We start from the raw sequence: 19,604 nt of genomic DNA on the forward strand, positions 1-19,604 counted from the left end.
TCTCCCAGCGCTGCCGTCTCCCAGCGCTGCCGCCTGCAGCTGAGAAAGGTGTTCGTATCGTTTGTTGTCCTAGCGGGCCAGGCCCAGGTGCGCCCCGCTAGTCAGGCCGGCGGAGTGGGGAGGGAAGGGGTCAAGGGCGCCCTGCGCAGCCCCGGCTGCTCCAGACTTTGCCTGCCGCTTCCCGCCCAAGCCTCCGGCTATCGCCGTGTTTCTTCCCGGAGCCCCCGGCTGCGGCTCCTTCAGCACCGCTGGGCTTGGGGCGGCCATTCCGGAAGTTGGTCCCTGGGAGGAGGCGAGTGGGTTCATGTGGTCAGAGCGCGTTGGCGGGGCCTCTTCTCCACTTTCTGTACCGTCCTCCTTAAACGTCTTCCCCAGTATGAGACTATTTTTCTCAAGAAAATGCCCTCGTGTGCCTCACTTTCGGCTATTAGAAGGCATATCTTGGGATGTGCATTATAAATTTGCGGAGATCGTTCCTTTTTTTCTCCTCTGTTATGTGGATGCACCCTAGTGCTTGATGGGCATTTGAGTTGTTCCATCTGAGTGGGCTTGTGCGTGTTTATTCGTATTTGTGGACTTAGGTCTTCAAAGTTTGTTTTTGGAAGTCAAGTTGTTGGGTCAAAGGATAAATGAATGTGTAATTCCTAGGTATGACCAGATGCCCGTCTATGGGACTTGTGCTTTTTTGAGCCCTCAGGGTGTATGTTTTGTATACAGCAAGCAGCAGACCTTAGTTTTCAGTTTACCTGTAGTTTGTTTCGGATGTTTACATATTCACATATTGTTTATGAATAAGAAGTTTATTCTCCCTTTATAATCCTATTATGACCCCACTCCTGCCCCGCAAATTTACTGCCCTGCCTAAGACGTCCGAAACATTAGAAGGAGCAATCCTTGCTGCCTTCCAGGTGTCAGAACGAAAGCTTTCAGCTTGTCACTACTTACATGTTTGCTATATGTTTTTGATAGATTAAGGACATTCCCTTCTGTAACAGCTTTATTGACATAAGATCATATATTTCATCTCATTTAAAGTGTATAAATCAGTGGTTTTTAGTATATTAAGAGTTGTACAACCATGACTACAATCTAACTCTAGAACATTTTCATTGCCCCAAAGAGAACCCCATACTCATCAGCAGTTATTCCCCCATTCCACTCCATTTCACTGGTAACCACTAAGAGACTTTGTGTTTCTGTGGATCTGCCTATTCTAGACATTTCATATAAATGGAATCATGAAATGGAAATCATGAACTATGTAGTCCTTTGCGACTAGCTGCTTTGAGTTAGCGTAATGAATTCAAGGTTATTTTGTAGCATGTATCACTGCTTCATTCCTTTTTTTTTTTTTTTTTTTTTTTAAACGGAGTCTAGCCCTGTCGCCAAGCTGGAGTGCAGTGGCGCGATCTCAGCTCACTGCAACCTCTGCCTCCTGGGTTCAAGCGATTCTCCTGCCTCAGCCTCCCAAGTAGCTGGGATTACAGGCGTGCTCCGCCATGCCCGGCTAATTTTTGTATTCTTAGTAGAGACGCAGTTTCACCATGTTGGCCAGGGTGGTCTCGATTTCCTGACCTCGTGATCCGCCCATCTTGGCCTCCCAAAGTGCTGAGACTACAGGTGTGAGCCGCTGTGCCCAGCCTCATTCCTTTTTTTTTTTTTTTTTTTAATGAGAGGAGATCTTGCTCTGTCACCCAGGCTGGAGTGCAGTGGTGCCTTCGACCTTCCTAGTTTGGCCTCCCACCTCAGCCTCCTGAGTATGTAGGACCACATGTGTGGGCCACCAAGCCCAGCTAATTTTTTAAATTTTTGGTAAAGATTGAGTCTTACTGTGTTACCAGGCTGGTCTGAACTCCTGGGTTCATGTGGTCCACCCACCACAGCCTCCCTTAGTGCTGAGGATTACAGGCATGAACCACCATGCCTGGCCTTCATTCCTTTCTGTTGTCAAATGGTAGTCCATTGTATGGATACACTACATTTTCATTTATCCATTCATCAATTGATAGACATTTGGGTTGTTTCTCCTTTTTGGCTATTATGAATACTGCTGCTGTGAATATTTCTCTTGGGCATATACCTAGGAGTGGAATGGCTTGTTCATGAGACGAACTTTTATGTTTAATCTTCTGGTGAAATGCCAGGCTGTTTTCCAATGTGGCAGCACCACTTCACTCGCCTCCACAAAAAACAAGAATTTCTCCACATCCTCAACACTTGTCTTTTTAATTACACTCACCTTAGTGTGTGAAGTGGTATCTTAATGTGGTTTTGATTTGCATGTCCCTGGTGACTAATGATGTTTAGCATCTTTTCATGTGCAGTTGACCTTTTTATCTTTAGAAAAATGTTCATTCAGATCATTTTGCCCATCTTTGAATTGTGTTTTAAAAATTCAACTGAGGCTGGGTGTAGTGGCTCACGCCTGTAATCCCAGCACTTCCGGAGGCCGAGGCAGGCGGATCATGAGGTCAGGAGACTGAGACCATCCTGGCTAACACGGTGAAACCCCGTCTCTACTAAAAATACAAAAACGTAGCCAGGCATGCTGGCACGCATCTGTAGTCCCAGCTACTTGGGAGGCTGAGGCAGGAGAATCGCCTGAATCCGGGAGGCAGAGGTTGCAGTGAGCAGAGATCGTGCCACTGAACTCCAGCCTGGGAAACAGATCAAGACTCCGTCTGAAAAATAAATAAATAAAGAAGCTGGCTGAATTAAATTCAGCCTGAAAGTTTTCAGGCTGAAAACATTTATTTTTGAAATCATTATGTGATACTGGTTTTTATCACTTTGAGTTGATCATCCTGGTTTTCTTTTGCTCTATTAATGAAGCAAATTATATTGATTGATTTTCTAATAGTAAGCATCTTGTATTCCTCTGGTAAACCTAACTTAATTCTGTTGTACTATCTTTCCTATTTATTGACATTTTTTATTTGGACTTATTTTCCTTAGAATATCTGAATCTGTTGAAATTTGCCTATGATTTTGTTTACTTAAAGTGGCCTTGTCATGTTTGATATCAGTATGCCAATCTCAGAGAACATTCTTCCTTTTATACTGTTAATCACTGTAATCCCTTTGATAAGTTAAACTTTTGTGAAATTAGTTTAAAAGTGACCATTTTTTCCCCTTGTAATATTGTAAACTGCTGTTAATAGAATAATCAAATGCAAACATGACATTTTGAACCATACAGAGTTCTGGGGTTTGCATAAAGGCTATATTAAACCTTCCAAATACCCAACTCTCGCCTATAGAGTGGATAAGTTATCTATACCTAACATAATGCAAACGTTAGTGACGAATTACATTGAAGTGTAGTTTAAGTAACCAGAGTCTTCATAAATATGCCTAATCTCTGGAAGATTTTCATCCAGACTAGAATTCTTTCTTCTTTGAGTGGCATAACTGACTGATAAAGCCTTTGAGCATGGTGTTTTTTGGTGAATACCTAAATAATCCAGTTTTGTTTTCTATTTTAAAAGAATGTCTGGGCAGTGAGTTAAGCTGGGAAGACCTAGCACCTTGCTGACAGCATCAGTCTAGATTCTTCTTTCTTTTACGTTTTTTAAATTGTGGTAAAATATCTAAAGCCAAATTTGCCATTTTAATCATTTTTAAATGTACAAGTTAGTGGCATTAATTGCATTCACAGTGTTACTCAACCATCACCAGCTAGTTCTTTTTATTGTAATTTCTACATAGTTTTGGTAAGTTATATTTCTGTAGGAATCAATTTATTTCCTGAAAGTTTTGAATTTGATTAAGGTTATTCATGTCTTGTTTAATCTCTGCAACATCTATAGTTGTGTTTTTCTCTCTTTTTCTTTGAAGAGTTTTGCCTGATTTTTTTCCTAGTAGCTTTCAAAGAACCATTTTGTTGCCTGAGTGATACTGTTGTTTTCTAGTTCATCATAGTATTTTTTGCTATTCCTGCTCCAACCACTTAAGTTAATTTTTAACTTCACTTCTTTTCTAATATAAACATATAAAGCTTATTTTTTTCCTATGGACCAGTTTAGGTACATTCTACAAGTTGTGGTACTTAGAACTAATCAATAACCATAGTATTATGTATTTTCTAATTCAATTCTTTTATAAAACCATAAGTTCTTTGGAAGTGTGATGTGTTCTTAATTCCAAATGTGTTACTTTTTTCTATTTGCTTGAAAAATATGAAACCACTAACATTCAACCACAGTTTTAAACTACCAAAACAGCCATTTCATATAGTGCAACGTAATCTCTTGTCATTAACTTACAACTTAATTACATTGTAATTAAGACATGTCAGAGAACGTGTCTGTATACCAAATCTTTTTCTAATTTTTTTTAATTTTTAATTTTTGTGGGCACATAGTAGGTGTATATATTTAAGGGGCACTTGATGTTTTATATACCAAATTTTGAAAGGTTGAAGACAAGCTTTACAGTATATTTACCATACAGTATGGTCAGTTTTTATAAACACTTCATTTGTGCTTCAAAAGAATGTCTGGTATACTCAATACATTCAGTCGTATCCCTCAGTGTGCTAGATTAAACATACTTATTGTTCAAATCTTCATATCCTTTTTTTCATATGATCTATCGCTGAGCAGTGTTTGAAAGTCTTAAAGTGTTGATGATTTGTGTTATTTCTTCTTTAATTGTACTAGCTTCTGCTTTATGAGTTTTATGAGACTAGAATTTTATATCTTCCTAATTGGTGCTTTACATCCTCATATCATTACCTCTAATAGTGCTATCTTAAAATGTATGAAATTAATTTAGCAAACTTGATTTTGGTTAATATTCACCTGATATATCTTTCTTATTTTTGAGACTCAGTTTTGTTTTGTTTTGTTTTGTTTTTTTTGAGACGGAGTTTCGCTCTTGTTGCCCAGGCTGGAGTGCAGTGGCGCAATCTCAGCTCCCGCAACCTCCACCTCCCGGGTTCAAGTGATTCTCCTGCCTCAGCCTCCCGAGTAGCTTGGATTACAGGCATACACCACCAAGCCCGGCAAATTTTGTATTTTTTTTTTTTTGGCAGTGACGGGATTTCTCCGTGTTGGTCAGGCTGGTCTCAAACTCCTGACTTCATGTGATCCACTCCACCTCAGCAAGACTCAGTTTTTATGTGGTGTTGTGGGTTTTAGTGCATCTAATGAAATAACATAGAGCTGGAGTTTATCTTAATCTACCAGGACAGTCTTTTTAAACTGCAGAATTTAGCCCATTTGTACACTTACTGATAAAGTCAGACATTTTCTACCATCTTACTACATTGTGCTTTTCATTTGACCTATTTTTTTGTTTCATTTCCCTTATTTTTCTTACCTTTGGAATTGAGGGTTTTTTTTTTTTTTTTAACCTAATTCCATTTTCTCTTCTAGACTGTGAGTTAAACTCACTATGTCCATCCTTTGAATTTTTACCCTATTTTATCATGCATACTTACAGTCTAAAGCTAATCAATATTGTGAGTCCCCAGTGGAAGAATACAAGGAACATACAGCCTCCTTCCCAATTTATGTATTATTTAGTATTAGGATTGAGCTTATTTTTCCATCTCACAAATTGGATATTATTATCATTTTATATAATAAAGGTTTCCTTAATTTTATCCATTTTACCTGTGTTCATTCTACTTAACATTTTGGGTCTTCCAATTCCTATCTCCTGAAGTACTTTTAATTTACTTCTGTGATGGTCTTTTTTGATGGGTACGTTGTCTCAAGTCTTTATTTTAAAATGCCTTTATATAACTCTCCTTGTATATTTTTTAAGCTTTTAATCATGAAAATTTTTAATTCTCCACAGAAGTAGAATAGTACAGGTGTCTCTCGTATCCATGGGGGACTGGTTCCTGGACCCCCACAGGGCTTCCAAACTCCACAGCCACAAATTCCTTATATAAAATCGCATTTTATTTGCATATAACCTGTACACATCCTCCCATAAATGCTATGTTTTCCCTCCCATTTACTTTAAGTCATCCCCAGATTACTTGTAGTACCTAGTACAATAAGTGTTATGTAAGTGGTTGGTTGGTCTTTTGGTTTTTTTTAAGAGATGGAGTCTCATTCTGTTGCTCAGGCTGGAGTGCAGTGTTGTGATCATAGCTCACTGCAGCGTGAAACTCCTGGACTCAGGTAATCCTCCCACCTTAGCCTCCCAAGTGGCTGGGACCACAGGCATGCACCACCACACCTGGATAACTTAAAAAAAAAAAAAAAAAAAAATATATATATATATATATATATATATATATATATATATTTGTAGAGACAGGGTTCTGCTTTATTGCCCAGGCTAGTCTTGAACTCCTGACTTCAAGGCATTCTCCTGCCTCAGCTTCCCAAAGTGCTGGGATTACTGGTGTGAGCCACTGTGCTGGACCATAAATAGTTATGCTGTATTGTTTAAGGAATAATAGCAAGGGGGAAAGTCTACATGTTTGGTATAGACACAAGCATTCATCTTTTTTTCCACATATTTTTGATCTGTGGTCGTGTAGCAGGCTGACTGTATAATGAATTCTCACGTCCTTAACACTCAGCTTTGACAGTTACCAATATTTTGCTCATCTTGCATCATCTAGCCCTTAGCTGTCCAATACAGTAGCCACTAGCCTCGTGTGGCTATTGAAGTTTAAATGCTTAAAGTTTAACCTCATTTCAGGTGTTCAGTAGCTGTCCATACATGATTAGTGGTTACTGTATTAGCGGTTACTGCAAATAAATATTATTGGATAATGCTGTTTTTTTCCCCTCAGATTTGTTTTTAAAGCAAATTCCAGACATCCTGTCATTTCTTCAGTAAATTACTAACTGTGCATCTCTAGTTGGTTCATCACCACTACTCCATTATCCCAACTAACAAAGTCTGATGTTCCCTGACTGGCTACAGAATATCTTTTTACGTTTGGTTTGTTCAAATGAGAAGCCTAACAGGGTCTCCATTTTTTTTATTTTATACCCCTTAAGTTTCTGTTGTGTCTGTTCTCTGCCTCCTCCCTTTTCATTTTTTTAATCCACTGATTTATTGAAAAAATAAAGTTATTTGTTCTTAAAATGTCCCACATAATATTTGGATTTGGCTGACTGGTTTGTTTTCATTGCTTAAACTGGTTATCTTTGTATTTCCTATAAAGAGCAGCTAGATAGTTTAACTGTCTAGCATTCTAGGTTGATAAGCCATTTTTTTCTCAGCACACTGAAGACATAGTCCTGCTTTGTTCTGATGTCCATTGTTGCTGTTGAGACATCAACTATCAGTCTGTTTTTCCTTTTATAGGTGACGTGTGTTTTTCCCCTGGCTGCTTTGGAAATTATGGAAAAAAATCAAATACCAAGGAAGAAAAATCTATAATGAAATTAGATGTGGATTTCTTTTTATGTATTCAGCTTGGGGCTTATAATACTTCCAGTACCCAAAGGTTAGTGTCTTTCACTACTTCAAGAAAATTGCTAGGTTTTCATCTAATAGTGCTATCAAAATTCTAATCTAGTAGTTAATACTGGCATTGAATTTCTCATTTCAGTGGGTTTATTTTTCATTTCTAAAAATTGCTTTTTAAACTAATTAACCATTTTATAGTATCTTATTCCACATCTAAATTTTTGTTAATTTCTTTAAGCTTTTATATTTTTTAAAGTATGTCTAAAAGGATAATATCTGAAGTGTTAGGCTTTTCCACCTGATGGCTGTGTTTTAGTTGTGTCTTACACATGGTACATTGCGTATTTGTGTTTGTTTCTTAAACTGTGCCTTCCTCAGTTTACTTAGAACTTTGCATATAAGATTTTTTTCTCAAGACCTGACTTTTTTTTTTTTTTTTTTTTTGAGACGGAGTCTCGCTCTGTCGCCCAGGCTGGAGTACAGTGGCCGGATCTCAGCTCACTGCAAGCTCCGCCTCCCGGGTTCACGCCATTCTCCTGCCTCAGCCTCCGGAATAGCTGGGACTACAGGCGCCCGCCACCTCGCCCGGCTAGATTTTTGTATTTTTTAGTAGAGACAGGGTTTCACCGTGTTAGCCAGGATGGTCTCGATCTCCTGACCTCGTGATCCACCCGTCTCGGCCTCCCAAAGTGCTGGGATTACAGGCTTGAGCCACCGCGCCCGGCCTCAAGACCTGACTTAAAGTTGATTTTCCAGAGATAGGTCCATTTGCTTGCACTAGTTGCTTGGGGACAATGCCACTTAGGACCCTCTTAAAGTGAAATGATTCTCTTGAGGTTGTTTGAACTACACAAATGAATTTGGACTGAAACCTAAAAGAAAGCACTTGTATATACAAATCCTCAAGAGAGATTTTCTTTCTATTATGCCTGACAGGTACAGTTCCTTGCTTCATGTTTTCATATGGAAATTTTACTTTCTTTTTAAAAAACTTTTCACCATGGATTTTCAGTCATACCCAGGAATAGAGTGCTATGATGAAGCTACTATGTACCTACCACCCAGCTTCCATGATTGTCACCATTTTGCCATTCTTACTACATCCGTTTTCTCCCTTGCTTCCTTTCATAATTCAGTTTTTGTTTTTTTTTTTTTTTTTGAGAGAGTCTCGCTCTGTCTCCCAGGTTCAAGGTTCAAGTGATTCTCCTGCCTCACCCTCCCGAGTAGCTGGGATTACAGGCACCCACCACCACACCTGGCTAATTTTTGCATTTTAGTAGAGGCGGGGTTTCACCATGTTGGTCAGGCTGGTCTTGACTGGTTTTTTTAAAGGAGTTGACACCGAAAGGACAGGCAAGAAAGGCAAAAATAATGAAGTGAAACTACATCAAACTATCATGTCATCTACAAACAGATAATTTTACTTCTTTTCCAATGTAGAAGATGCCTTTTGTTTTCTTGCATAATTGTTCTGCCTAGAACTTCCAGTCGTATGTTGACTGGAAGTGGCGAGGATGGGCATCTTGTTCCCAATCTTAGAGGAAAAGCCTCCAATTTTTTATAATTGACTGTAAGCTGTGGCTTTGTCACCTATGGCCTTTACTGGTATTGAAGTGCATTCCTTCTATAACTAATTTGTTGAGGGTTTTTATCACAGAAGAATGCTGAGTTTTACCAAGTGCTTTTTCTGCATCTATTCTAATGATCATATAGTTTTTATCCTTCATTCTGTCAGTATGGCGTATCACATTGATTTTGCATATCTTGAACTATCCTTGTATTTCTGGGATAAATACCACTTGATCATGGTGTATGATCCTTTTAATGTACTGTTGAATATGGTTTGCTAGTATTTTATTGAGGAGTTTTGCATCTATTTTCAGTAGGGATATTGGCTTGTAGTTTTTTGCTGTTACAGTGTTTTTTTCTGGCTTTGGTATCAGTGTAGTGCTGACCTCATAAAATGAGTTTAATGAAGAGCTTGGTTGGGCTCTTCTTCCATTTTTTTGGAAAAGTTTGAGAAGGATTATTCTTTAAATGTTTGGTAGAATTCAACAGTGAAGCCACCAAGTCCTGGGCTTTTCTCTGATGGAAGATTTTTCCTTACTGATTTAATCTCCGTACTCTTATTGATCTTGTCAGGTTTTCTATTTATGATTCAGTCGTAGCAGGTTATGTGTTTTTAGGAATTTATCCATTTATTGTAGATTATCCAATTTTTTGGTATACAATGTTTCATTATAGTCTCACAATCCTTTGTATTTCTGTAGTTACCAGTTGATTTTTTTTTTTTTTCAGACGGAGTCTTTGCTCTGTCGCCCAGGCTGGAGTGCAGTGGCGCCAACTCGGCTCACTACAAGCTCCGCCTCCTGGGTTTACACCATTCTCCTGCCTCAGCCTCCTGAGTAGCTGGGACTACAGGCGCCCGCCACCTCGCCCGGCTGGTTTTTTGTACTTTTAGTAGAGACGGGGTTTCACCGTGTCAGCCAGGATGGTCTCGATCTCCTGACCTTGTGATCCGCCCGTCTCGGCCTCCCAAAGTGCTGGGATTACAGGCGTGAGCCACCGCGCCCGGCCATTTTTTTTCTTGAGACAGAGTCTTGCTCTGTCCCCCAGCCTGGAGTGCAGTGGCCAGATCTCAGCTCACTGCAAGCTCCGCCTCCCGGGTTCACGCCATTCTCCCGCCTCAGCCTCCCGAGTAGCTGGGAGTACAGGTGCCCGCCACCTTGCCCGGCTAGTTTTTTGTATTTTTTAGTAGAGACGGGGTTTCACCGGGTTAGCCAGGATGGTCTCGATCTCCTGACCTCGTGATCCGCCCGCCTCGGCCTCCCAAAGTGCTGGGATTACAGGCGTGAGCCACCGCGCCTGGCACTGTAGTTACCAGTTGTAATGCCTTCTCTTTCATTTCTAATTTTACTTCAGTCTTGTCTATTTTAATCTTAGGTAGTCTGGCTAAAGGTTTTTGTTGGTTTATCTTTTCATACAACCAACTTTCAGTTTCATCGATCTTTTCCGTTGTCTTATCTCTTTCTCATTTATTTCTGCTATGATCTTTATTATTAATTTCCTTCCTTCTACTGGCTTTGGGCTTAGTTTCTTCTTGTTTCCTTCTGCTGACTTTGGGCTTAGCTGCTGCTTTTTCTAGTAACTTGAGGTGCAACATTAAGCTGTATAAGATCTTTCCTACTCACCCTTGCTCTCTTTGGTTCCCATTTACGTGGAATGTCTTTTCCCATCTTTTTACTTTCAGGATACATGCATTCTTAAAGCTATAGTGAGTTTCTTGTAGGCAGCATATACCTTAGGTCTTTCTTTTTTAATCCAGTCAGCTACTATATATTTTGACTAGAGAATTTAATCCATTTACCTTTTTGTTTGCTTTAAGGAGATAGGATTTCTGTCACCCAGGAGGAGTGCAGTGGCATGATCATACTCCAACCACTCCCAAGTTCAAGCGATCCTCCCACCCTAGCCCACCAAATAGCTGGAACTACAGGCAGATGCCACTGCACCCAGATAATTTTTTAAAATTATTTTCTGTAGAGATGTGGTCTTGCTATGTTGCCTAGGCTGGTCTCAAACTCCTGCCTGCTCTCAAGTGATCCTCCCGCCTCAGCCTCCTGAGTACATTTATATTTAAAGTAATTATTGATAAGTACGTACTTACTGTTGCCATTTTATCCATCCTTTTGTGGCTGTTGTACAGATGTTGTGTTCCTTTCTTCCTCCCTTCCTGTCTTCCTTTGTGATTTGATGACTTTCTGTAGTGATATGCTTTGATTCCTTTCTCTTTCCTCCATAGTATAGGTTCTTGCTTTGTGGCTACTATGAAGCTTAAAACATCCTGTAGTTTCAATAGTCTGTTTTAAGCTGTTAACAGCTTAGCTTTGATTGCATACAATTTATACTCTTACTTCCATTTCCCACATTTTATGTTTTTGATGTCACAATTTACATCTTTCTATATTGTGTATTAACAAATTATAACTTTTTAATATTTTAATCTTTTATACTAGAGTTATAAGTTATTTAGATACTACTGTTACAGTATTAGGGTAATCTGGATTGAGTGTATAATTACCTTTATCCCAGTGGGTTTTATAATTTTATGTTTTCATGTTACTAAGTGTCCTTTCTTTTAAGCTGAAGAATTTACTATTTCCTATAAATCAGCTCCATTACTCATGAAGCCCCTCATCTTTTGTTTGTCCAAGGAAGTTTTTGTCCCTTCATTTCTGAAGGCCATTTTTGGCAGGTAAAACATTCTTGGTTGGTAGTACAGTCATGCACTGCATAAAGACATTTTGGTCAGTGATGGACCACATATGTGACAGTGGTCTCATAATGATGCTTAAAAAATTCCAATCACCTAGTGACATAGCCAATGTAACATTGTAAAGCACATTACTCACATGTCGTGGTTTAAACCTGCACTATCAGTCATGTAACCATAGTACATATGATTATGTACAGTACAGATTATATACAGTACATAATAATGGATAATAGTAATAAGTGACCACATTACTGGTTTATATTATTTTTATACTATTTATATTATTTTAGAGTGTATTCCTTCTACTTACTAAAAAAGACGAGTTAACTCAAAAACAACCTCAAGCAGATGCTTCAGAAGAGATTCAAGACAGTGATATTCATGATCCTAAGCCTGTGTAGGCCTAGATTGGTGCATATTTGTCTTCGTTTACAACAAAAAAGTTTAAAGAGTAAAATCGGGCAGGCAAACTGGGCCTTGAAAGTAGGCTACTGAGTTAAGAAGACAGAGTCCTGGAAGATTTGCAGCACGTTTTGATGACTTCACATACACAGCTAAGTGTACTAAATGTTGTTCTGGAATGTCACCCTTTTATTATGAAATGCAAATATGCTCACCTTTATGGTCCTTAGGAGTTACTCCTTATTATTGTAAGTAATTTAGGGATATTAACTCAGCCCAACCCTATGAAGTCTGTCCTATTCTAACAATGAGGAACGCGAGGTGCGATACAAGATATTCCAAACTCATCTTGAAGATTTCTTATTCTATACCAGACTCAGCTATTTCCCCAGTGAGTCCTGGTTTCTGTCACAGGTAAATGATATTCAGAGAGTTTTGCACTTTAGAGGCGCATTCCTCCTGAGCCGTTAGCAGTCATAAGCCTTTTCAGTGGTTCAGGCTAGAAAAAAGTCCAATAAGAAAAAATGAAAAATGCATACTATATTTCTAATTTGAGGATACACTGTGTTCTTGGATAAGGAGACAAATTGTAACTAAACTCTATGTGTGTGTATACTCTAGTATGAAGAAGCTTCCGAGCCTGCTAGTGTTGAATATCTAGCAGGCCTAGACTCTAATGGCTTCTGTTTTCTCCTTTAGCTCTGCCTGCTTAGGACTCTGCCCAGCCAGGAAGGAAACCTACAGGAGGAAGAATGGCTGCAGGGTGGCTGACAACCTGGTCACAGGTACACAAGAAATTTCTCGATTTCCAAAGGCACACTGCCATTCCTGAAAAGAACACATCCCTTGCCCCTGACCTGAAGCTTCACAGCCCAGTCTGAGCTGGCTTCATCTTCCACAGTTCCCAGGCTGCTGCGTGTGGAAGAGGGAATCCCTGGGAAAGGCTTGTGTTCCCACATTTGTTAACGTTCTCCAGATATTCTTCCATATTTTTGAGTATGAATTCCATACTTGAGTGAGTGCTGTAAACAAAGACTTTTACTAGGAAAACTGTTGATCATTTCTCAAGTATTTCTTGCATTCCTACAGTATGCCCTATCTATTCTGGATCTGAATAAGACCAAAAGAGTCCTCACAGCCTCACTGTGCAAAGATCAAGCCAACCATATTTATTTTAGAAAAGCTGTTTTGACCATGACCCTGAATGAAATGGCCCAGGGAGTAGGATTTAAAGAGAGTTCTGAGAAGTCAGCTTTAAGGCAGATTAATAGAAGGCCTCTGATGTATGTCTGAGTTTCCAGTGCCCTGGGTCTTCTCTGCAGTCCTGTCAGCCTCACCCACCATTCTCCTGGTATATTGTCAAAAATGGTCATCGGCTGAGCCAGCATATGTATGTGATGTTTTAGAACTCCGTGACCTTCCAGGAAGTGGCAGTGGACTTTTCCCAGGAGGAGTGGGCATTGCTGGACCCTGCTCAAAAAAATCTATACAAAGATGTGATGCTGGAGAACTTTAGGAACCTGGCCTCAGTGGGTAAGGCTGGCCTCTTTCCTTCATTTGTTTATGTAGCAGATAGTTCTTAAGCGCATATTGTATTCCAGAATCTGTGAAAAGAATGGCAATACAGTGGTTAACCGCAAAATGAATGGTCACTGCCCTTGAGGGGGCAGTCCAGTGGCTTCCCATGAAAATGCACTGATTTCATTTTCTCTATCACTAATAGCTTTAGGTAATTTGTGATCTGTGTCTGATCTCGTGTATAGGTTTCAAGGGTCACTTCCGTATAGGGCATGGACTATGCTTTTTGGTCTTTGTGAAAGAAAGAACTCAGCTCTGATTGTTTCGCTGTTCCTAAAGCTGCACTTGACTATTTTAGCAGTCCTTTAATTAAAGTATGGCAGTCAGCTTTGTGGAATATTTAATTCTCACACATTTCTCCCACATCCTCTCTTTCTGCACGAGCAGGGTATCAGCTCTGCAGACACAGTCTGATCTCCAAGGTGGATCAAGAAGAGCTGAAGACAGATGAAAGAGGAATTCTACAAGGTGACTGTGCAGGTGAGCCCTGGGCAGAACAGAGTACGGCCTTGGCCATTGAGGGTTGGTACATTTGGGAATGTCACTCAGTGCAGGAAAAGAAATCTGAGGCCATTACATGAGCTTCCTTCCTGTTTCACCATCTGTCCAATCATTCATGTGTTAATTTGGTCTCTGAGAAAAGTTTTAACCCCTCCTTAAATGTAACATTTCCATGAATGCCTTTTGTTTAGTTCTCCCTATTTTCCAGATAATACTTATTTCCCAACCTCCACGATCCTTTCCAACTAAAATACCTCCCATTTCTACTGCTTGTTCCTATCACTGGTGAATCACTGGTTGTGTCTTCTCTCTCACATTTCTCTACTTGCAAGATACTATTTGAAAACAAATCTATAGGGTCTCGCTTCCTTTTTCTTTCATCTCAACCTTTTCTCCCAATAATTATAAAAATTTTCCTGTGCTATTTCAGACTGGGAAACTCGACTTAAATCAAAAGATGAAATTGCTGTGCAGAACATTCCTGGGGGAAAAACATCCAATGGCATAAACATGGTAAGACTTACTAGGAATTATTCCTGGTCTTTGTAGAAGTCTGGGAATTTCAATGAGTTAAAACATCAGCACCCAAAGCAGGGGTAAGAAGAGTTCAGGCACCAAGCTTTCACCAGAAAGCTATCTCAGGAGAGAGTTCATTTTCATGAAATTGGAGAAATGTGTAAACCTAGGTTAACACTTGCTGGCTCACAGAGAATAACCACAAGTAAACATTTACTTAAATATGATTTTAGTGTTAAGTATTTAGTACATAATTCATTAATTCTTCACTCAGTATTAGAAAAACTATATTAAAGAAGCCCTTTGCTGGGAAGGAATAGAGCCTTGGATAGAGGACTAGGCTTATTCAACTCAAAAAAGCTAATAGGGCAAAAGTCATGTACACATACTGAAAATGGTAAACATGTCAGTTATGATCATGTGCTTCCTATATATGGCAGAACACTCATGGAAGAGAATTCCTGTGAATAAGGTGAAAGTGAAAAAGCCTTTAGTCACCACTTACTCCCTTTTCAATAGGCAGAAAATCAACCTGGTAAGAACTCCCTGGAGTGTAACCATTGTGGGAAATTCAGAAAGAACACTCTCTTTATTTGTACAAGATATTGCAAGGGAGAGAAATGCTATAAATATACAGAGTATGGCAAAGTCTTCAACCATCCCTCAACTCTTAGGAGTCATGTGAGCATTCACATTGGAGAGAACACTCTTGAATTTACTGATTGTGGAAAAGCTTTCAATCAAGAGTCATCCCTTGGGAAACACTTAAGAACTCCCACAGGAGAGAAGTGTCATGAGTATGATCAATGTGATATGTCCTTCAGCCTACACTCTTCCTGCTCAGTACATGAGCAAATACCTACTGGAGAGAAAGGCGATGAATGCAGTGACTATGGCAAAAGATCTCCCCTTAGTGTCCACAGAAAAACTGATAGTGTGGAGGAGGGTCTGGAATGTAATGAACATGAGAAAACTTTCACTGACCCTTTGTCCCTTCAGAACTGTGTCAGAATTCACACTGGAGAGATGCCCTATAAATGCAGTGACTGTGGGAAAGCCTTCATTTTTCGGTCTTCCCTTAAGAAACACATGAGATCTCATACTGGAGAGAAGCCTTATGAGTGTGATCACTGTGGAAAATCCTTTAGCCAGAGCTCTCATCTGAATGTGCACAAAAGAACTCACACTGGAGAGAAACCCTATGACTGTAAAGAATGTGGGAAGGCTTTCACTGTTCCTTCATCCCTTCAGAAACATGTGAGAACCCACACTGGAGAGAAACCGTATGAATGCAGTGACTGTGGAAAAGCCTTCATTGATCAGTCATCCCTTAAGAAACACACACGCTCTCACACTGGAGAGAAGCCTTATGAGTGTAACCAGTGTGGAAAATCCTTCAGCACAGGCTCTTACCTTATTGTGCACAAGAGAACTCACACTGGTGAGAAAACCTATGAGTGTAAAGAATGTGGGAAGGCCTTTAGGAATTCCTCTTGCCTGAGGGTACACGTGAGAACTCACACTGGAGAGAAGCCTTATAAATGTATTCAGTGTGAAAAAGCCTTTAGCACAAGCACTAACCTTATAATGCACAAGCGAATCCACACTGGCCAGGAACTCCATGAATGAAATGACGACAGGAAAGTGTTTGTTGCCCCTCATGCCTCCTTTCTCACTTTAGAACATACATTGCAGAGAAGCCCTGTTATGGCCACATGGAAACAGCCTTCTGGCCCAACTCTGGCTGGCTGTTACACTGGGACAAACCTTATAAATGTTATAGTGCTGATTGTTTTTGTCAGTATTTCATTCTTATATGTGTCACAACTTATGTAGATCTTATAGTTACCTTTTCAGTTTAATTCCATTGTGAACAGAATACATGGTCTTCAATATGTAGATTCTTTGTGATACAGATTTGAACATAATTGCTGGACACGGATGTACTGAGGCAGACAGAACTAGTTGCTGTCTCAATATCCATTCCTCCCTTCTTTAAGTAATAAAATTTACTATTTAGTTCAACCTGGCAATGTGGACAGTTTTCACCCAGCTTTCCTTACAAATGTGTCCACATCCCTAGCCCATGCAAAGTAGGCAGAAGTCACTGGATACAGCTTCTGAGGAAGCTCATGGAAATGGGAATATCTCATCTGGCGTTTTTTTTCTTAACTATTTACCCTCTGTCTTATCCCTTATTTCCTAGAAAATATATACACCAAGAGGAGGCCAGAGAAAAGATACTAAATGAAACAACAGGGGAGATGCAATATTATCTAGTTGCACTAATCCTGTATTGCTTATCTCTGGGTTTCATATTACAAGAGAAAAATTAACTGCCATGTGGTTTAAACCACTCTTGTGGGAAGTTCCTCTTTCAGCTGATTTCAGTCCCAACTGTTATGTCTGTGTTTTCTAAGGCAGAAGGATCACTTAAGCCTAGGAGCTTAAAATCAGCCTAGGCAACACAGACCCCATCTCTACCAAAAAAAAGAATAATTAGCTGGGTACCGGCTGCACACCTGTAGCCTCAGCTATTCTGGAGGCCAGAGGCAGGAAGATCATTTGAGCCCAGAAGTTGAGGATGCAATAAGCCATGTTTGCACCATTGTACTCCAGCCTGGAAAAGAGTGTGAGACCCCAACTCTTTTAAAAAAAAAAGTCATCTATTTACAAACTTTGTCTTCTGATCTCTATAATCGAGAGTGGTATTGTGTCCGGAATTGGTGGGTTCTTGGTCTCACTGACTTCAAGAATGAAGCTACAGACCCTCATGGTGAGTGTTACAGTTCTTAAAGATGGTGTGTCCGCAGTTTCTTCCTTCTGGTGGGTTCGTGGCCTTGCTGGCTTCAGGAGTGAAGCTGAAGACCTTCGCGGTGAGTGTGGCAGCTCTTAAAGGTGGCACATCTGGAGTTGTTCGTTCTTCCTGGTGGGTCCCTGGTCTTGCTGGCTTCAGGAGTGAAGCTGCATACCTTCAAGGTGAGTGTTACAGCTCATAAAGGCAGCGTGGACCCAAAGAGTGAGTGGCAGCAAGATTTATTGCAAAGAGTGGAAGAACAAAGCTTCCAGTGTGGAAGGGGACCTGAGCAGGTTGCCGCTGGCTGGCTCGGGCAGCCTGCTTTTATTCCCTTATCTGACCCCATCCACATCCTGCTGATTGGTCCACTTTGCAGAGAGCTGATTGGACTGTTTTGACAGGGTACTCATTGGTATGTTTACAATCCCTGAGCTAGACACAGAGTGTTGATTGGTGCATTTACACTCCTTTAGCTAGACATAAAAGTTCTCCAAGGCCCCACTAGACTCAGGAGCCTAGCTGGCTTCACTTAGTGGATCCCATGCTGGGGCTGCAGGTGGAGCTGGCAGGTGCCAGTCCTGCGCCGTGCACCCATACTCCTCAGCCCCTGGGTGGTTGATGGGACCGAGCACCGTGGAGCAGCGGTCAGCGTTGGTCAGGGAGGCTCAGGATGCACAGGAGCCCACCATGGAGTGGTTGGGGCATGGCGGGCTGTAAGTCCCGAGCCCTGCCCCACGGGGAGACAGCTTAGGCCCAGTGGGCTGGCACTGCTGGGGGACTGGGTGCACCCACCACAGCTGCTGGCCTCGGTGCTAAGCCCCTCACTGCCCTGGGCCAGCAGAGCCCATGCCTGCAGGAACTCGCACTGGACTATGAGTACTGCGCACAGCCCTGGTTCCCACCTGCACCTCTCCCTCCACACCTCCCCACAAGCAGAGGGAGCTGGCTCCGGCCTCAGCCAGCCCAGAGAGGGTCTCCCACAGTGCAGTGGCTGGCTTAAGGGCTCCTCAAGTGCCGCCAGAGTGGACGCCGAGGCCGAGTAGGCACTGAGAGTGAGGGATGCTGGTACATTGTCACCTCTCAGTATGTTAAGACATCATACTATAACCATGGTTTTTCTAATTTTTTCAGAGTGGACGCTGAGGCCAAGTAGGCACTGAGAGTGAGGGCTGCTGGTACATCGTCACCTCTCAGTATGTTAAGACATCATACTATAACCATGGTTTTTCTAATTTTTTTTGTTGTTTTTGAGACGTAGTCTTGCTGTGTTGCCCAGGCTGGAGTACAGTGGTGTGATCTCAGCTCACTGCAACCTCTGCCTTCCGAGTTCAAGTGATTTCTCGTGTCTCATCCTCCCAAATAGCTGGGATTACAGGCACATGCTACCACGCCTGGCTACCTTTTTGTATTTTTAGTAGAGGCAAGGTTTCACCATGTTGGCCAGGTTGGTTTCAAACTCCTGATCTCAAGTGATCACCTGCCTTGGCCTCCCAGAGTGCTGGTATTACAAGTGTGAGCCACTGCACCCAGCCAAATTGTTTTTTTTAAAATTTATCTTTCTAGGCCAGTGCAGTGGTGCATATCTGGAATCCCAGCACTTTGGGAGCAGAAGGCAGGCAGATCACTTGAGCTTACCAGTTCAAGCCCAGCCAATGAGTTGAAACTCCATCTCTACAAAAAATACACACACACACACACACAAATTAGCCAGGTATAGTAGTGTGCTACTCAGCAGGCTGAGGTTGAGAGGATCACCTGAGCCCAGGAGGCAGAGGTAGCAGTGAGTCGAGATCATGCCACTGCATTTCTGCCTGGGCCACAGCGAGACTATCTCAGGAAAAAATAAAAATCTGTTTCTCATTTTTTGGGGGCATTACAATTGGGTACAAATAGGTTTACTCATTTTATGTTTCTGGCAAATTGTCCTATTACTCTTATCTAGTATCCATAGATTTCCCGTAATGATTTTCATTAATTTACTTGATATAAATGTGAGCTACTGACTTAGAAATGCCATTTTCTCAAACTGTAAGGACAACCAGGAGCAACTTTTTCTCAGCGTTACATCAGTTACACTGTTGCTTACAATAGCATCCACCAGCTATGGTCATCTTTACATCCCACAACTTGTCCTCTCTTATTGATGCC

The 19,604-nt window shown here is 41.0% G+C and overlaps 1 protein-coding gene and 1 long non-coding RNA gene across 39 annotated transcripts in view; both read left to right on the forward strand.

Annotated features, from left to right (window-relative positions):
• The window catches only part of LOC101865847 (zinc finger protein 177), a 59,078-nt gene extending 42,394 nt beyond the window's left edge, over positions 1-16,684 (forward strand). For 27 of the 38 annotated variants that reach the window (XM_065535274.2, XM_045380388.3, XM_045380393.3 and 24 more), the window contains 5 exons: positions 7,282-7,423; positions 12,764-12,849; positions 14,030-14,122; positions 14,574-14,656; positions 15,179-16,684. In XM_065535274.2, the coding sequence (XP_065391346.1) occupies positions 7,282-7,423; positions 12,764-12,849; positions 14,030-14,122; positions 14,574-14,656; positions 15,179-16,288 (1,514 nt within the window). In that variant the 3' untranslated portion in view covers positions 16,289-16,684. Of the gene's footprint in view, positions 1-7,281; positions 7,424-12,763; positions 12,850-13,470; positions 13,598-14,029; positions 14,123-14,573; positions 14,657-15,178 lie in introns of those variants that run through there. The other 11 variants (XR_012428339.1, XM_074025743.1, XR_012428340.1 and 8 more) reach the window with 8 other exon arrangements.
• LOC141409202 (uncharacterized) lies at positions 1,333-5,788 on the forward strand. The gene is made up of 2 exons (XR_012428345.1): positions 1,333-1,395; positions 2,621-5,788. It is a non-coding gene; the product is annotated as an uncharacterized lncRNA (long non-coding RNA).
• Positions 16,685-19,604: the final 2,920 nt, after the last annotated feature.

The sequence above is a fragment of the Macaca fascicularis genome, chromosome 19, assembly GCF_037993035.2.
Source record: "Macaca fascicularis isolate 582-1 chromosome 19, T2T-MFA8v1.1".
NCBI lineage: Eukaryota > Metazoa > Chordata > Mammalia > Primates > Cercopithecidae > Macaca > Macaca fascicularis.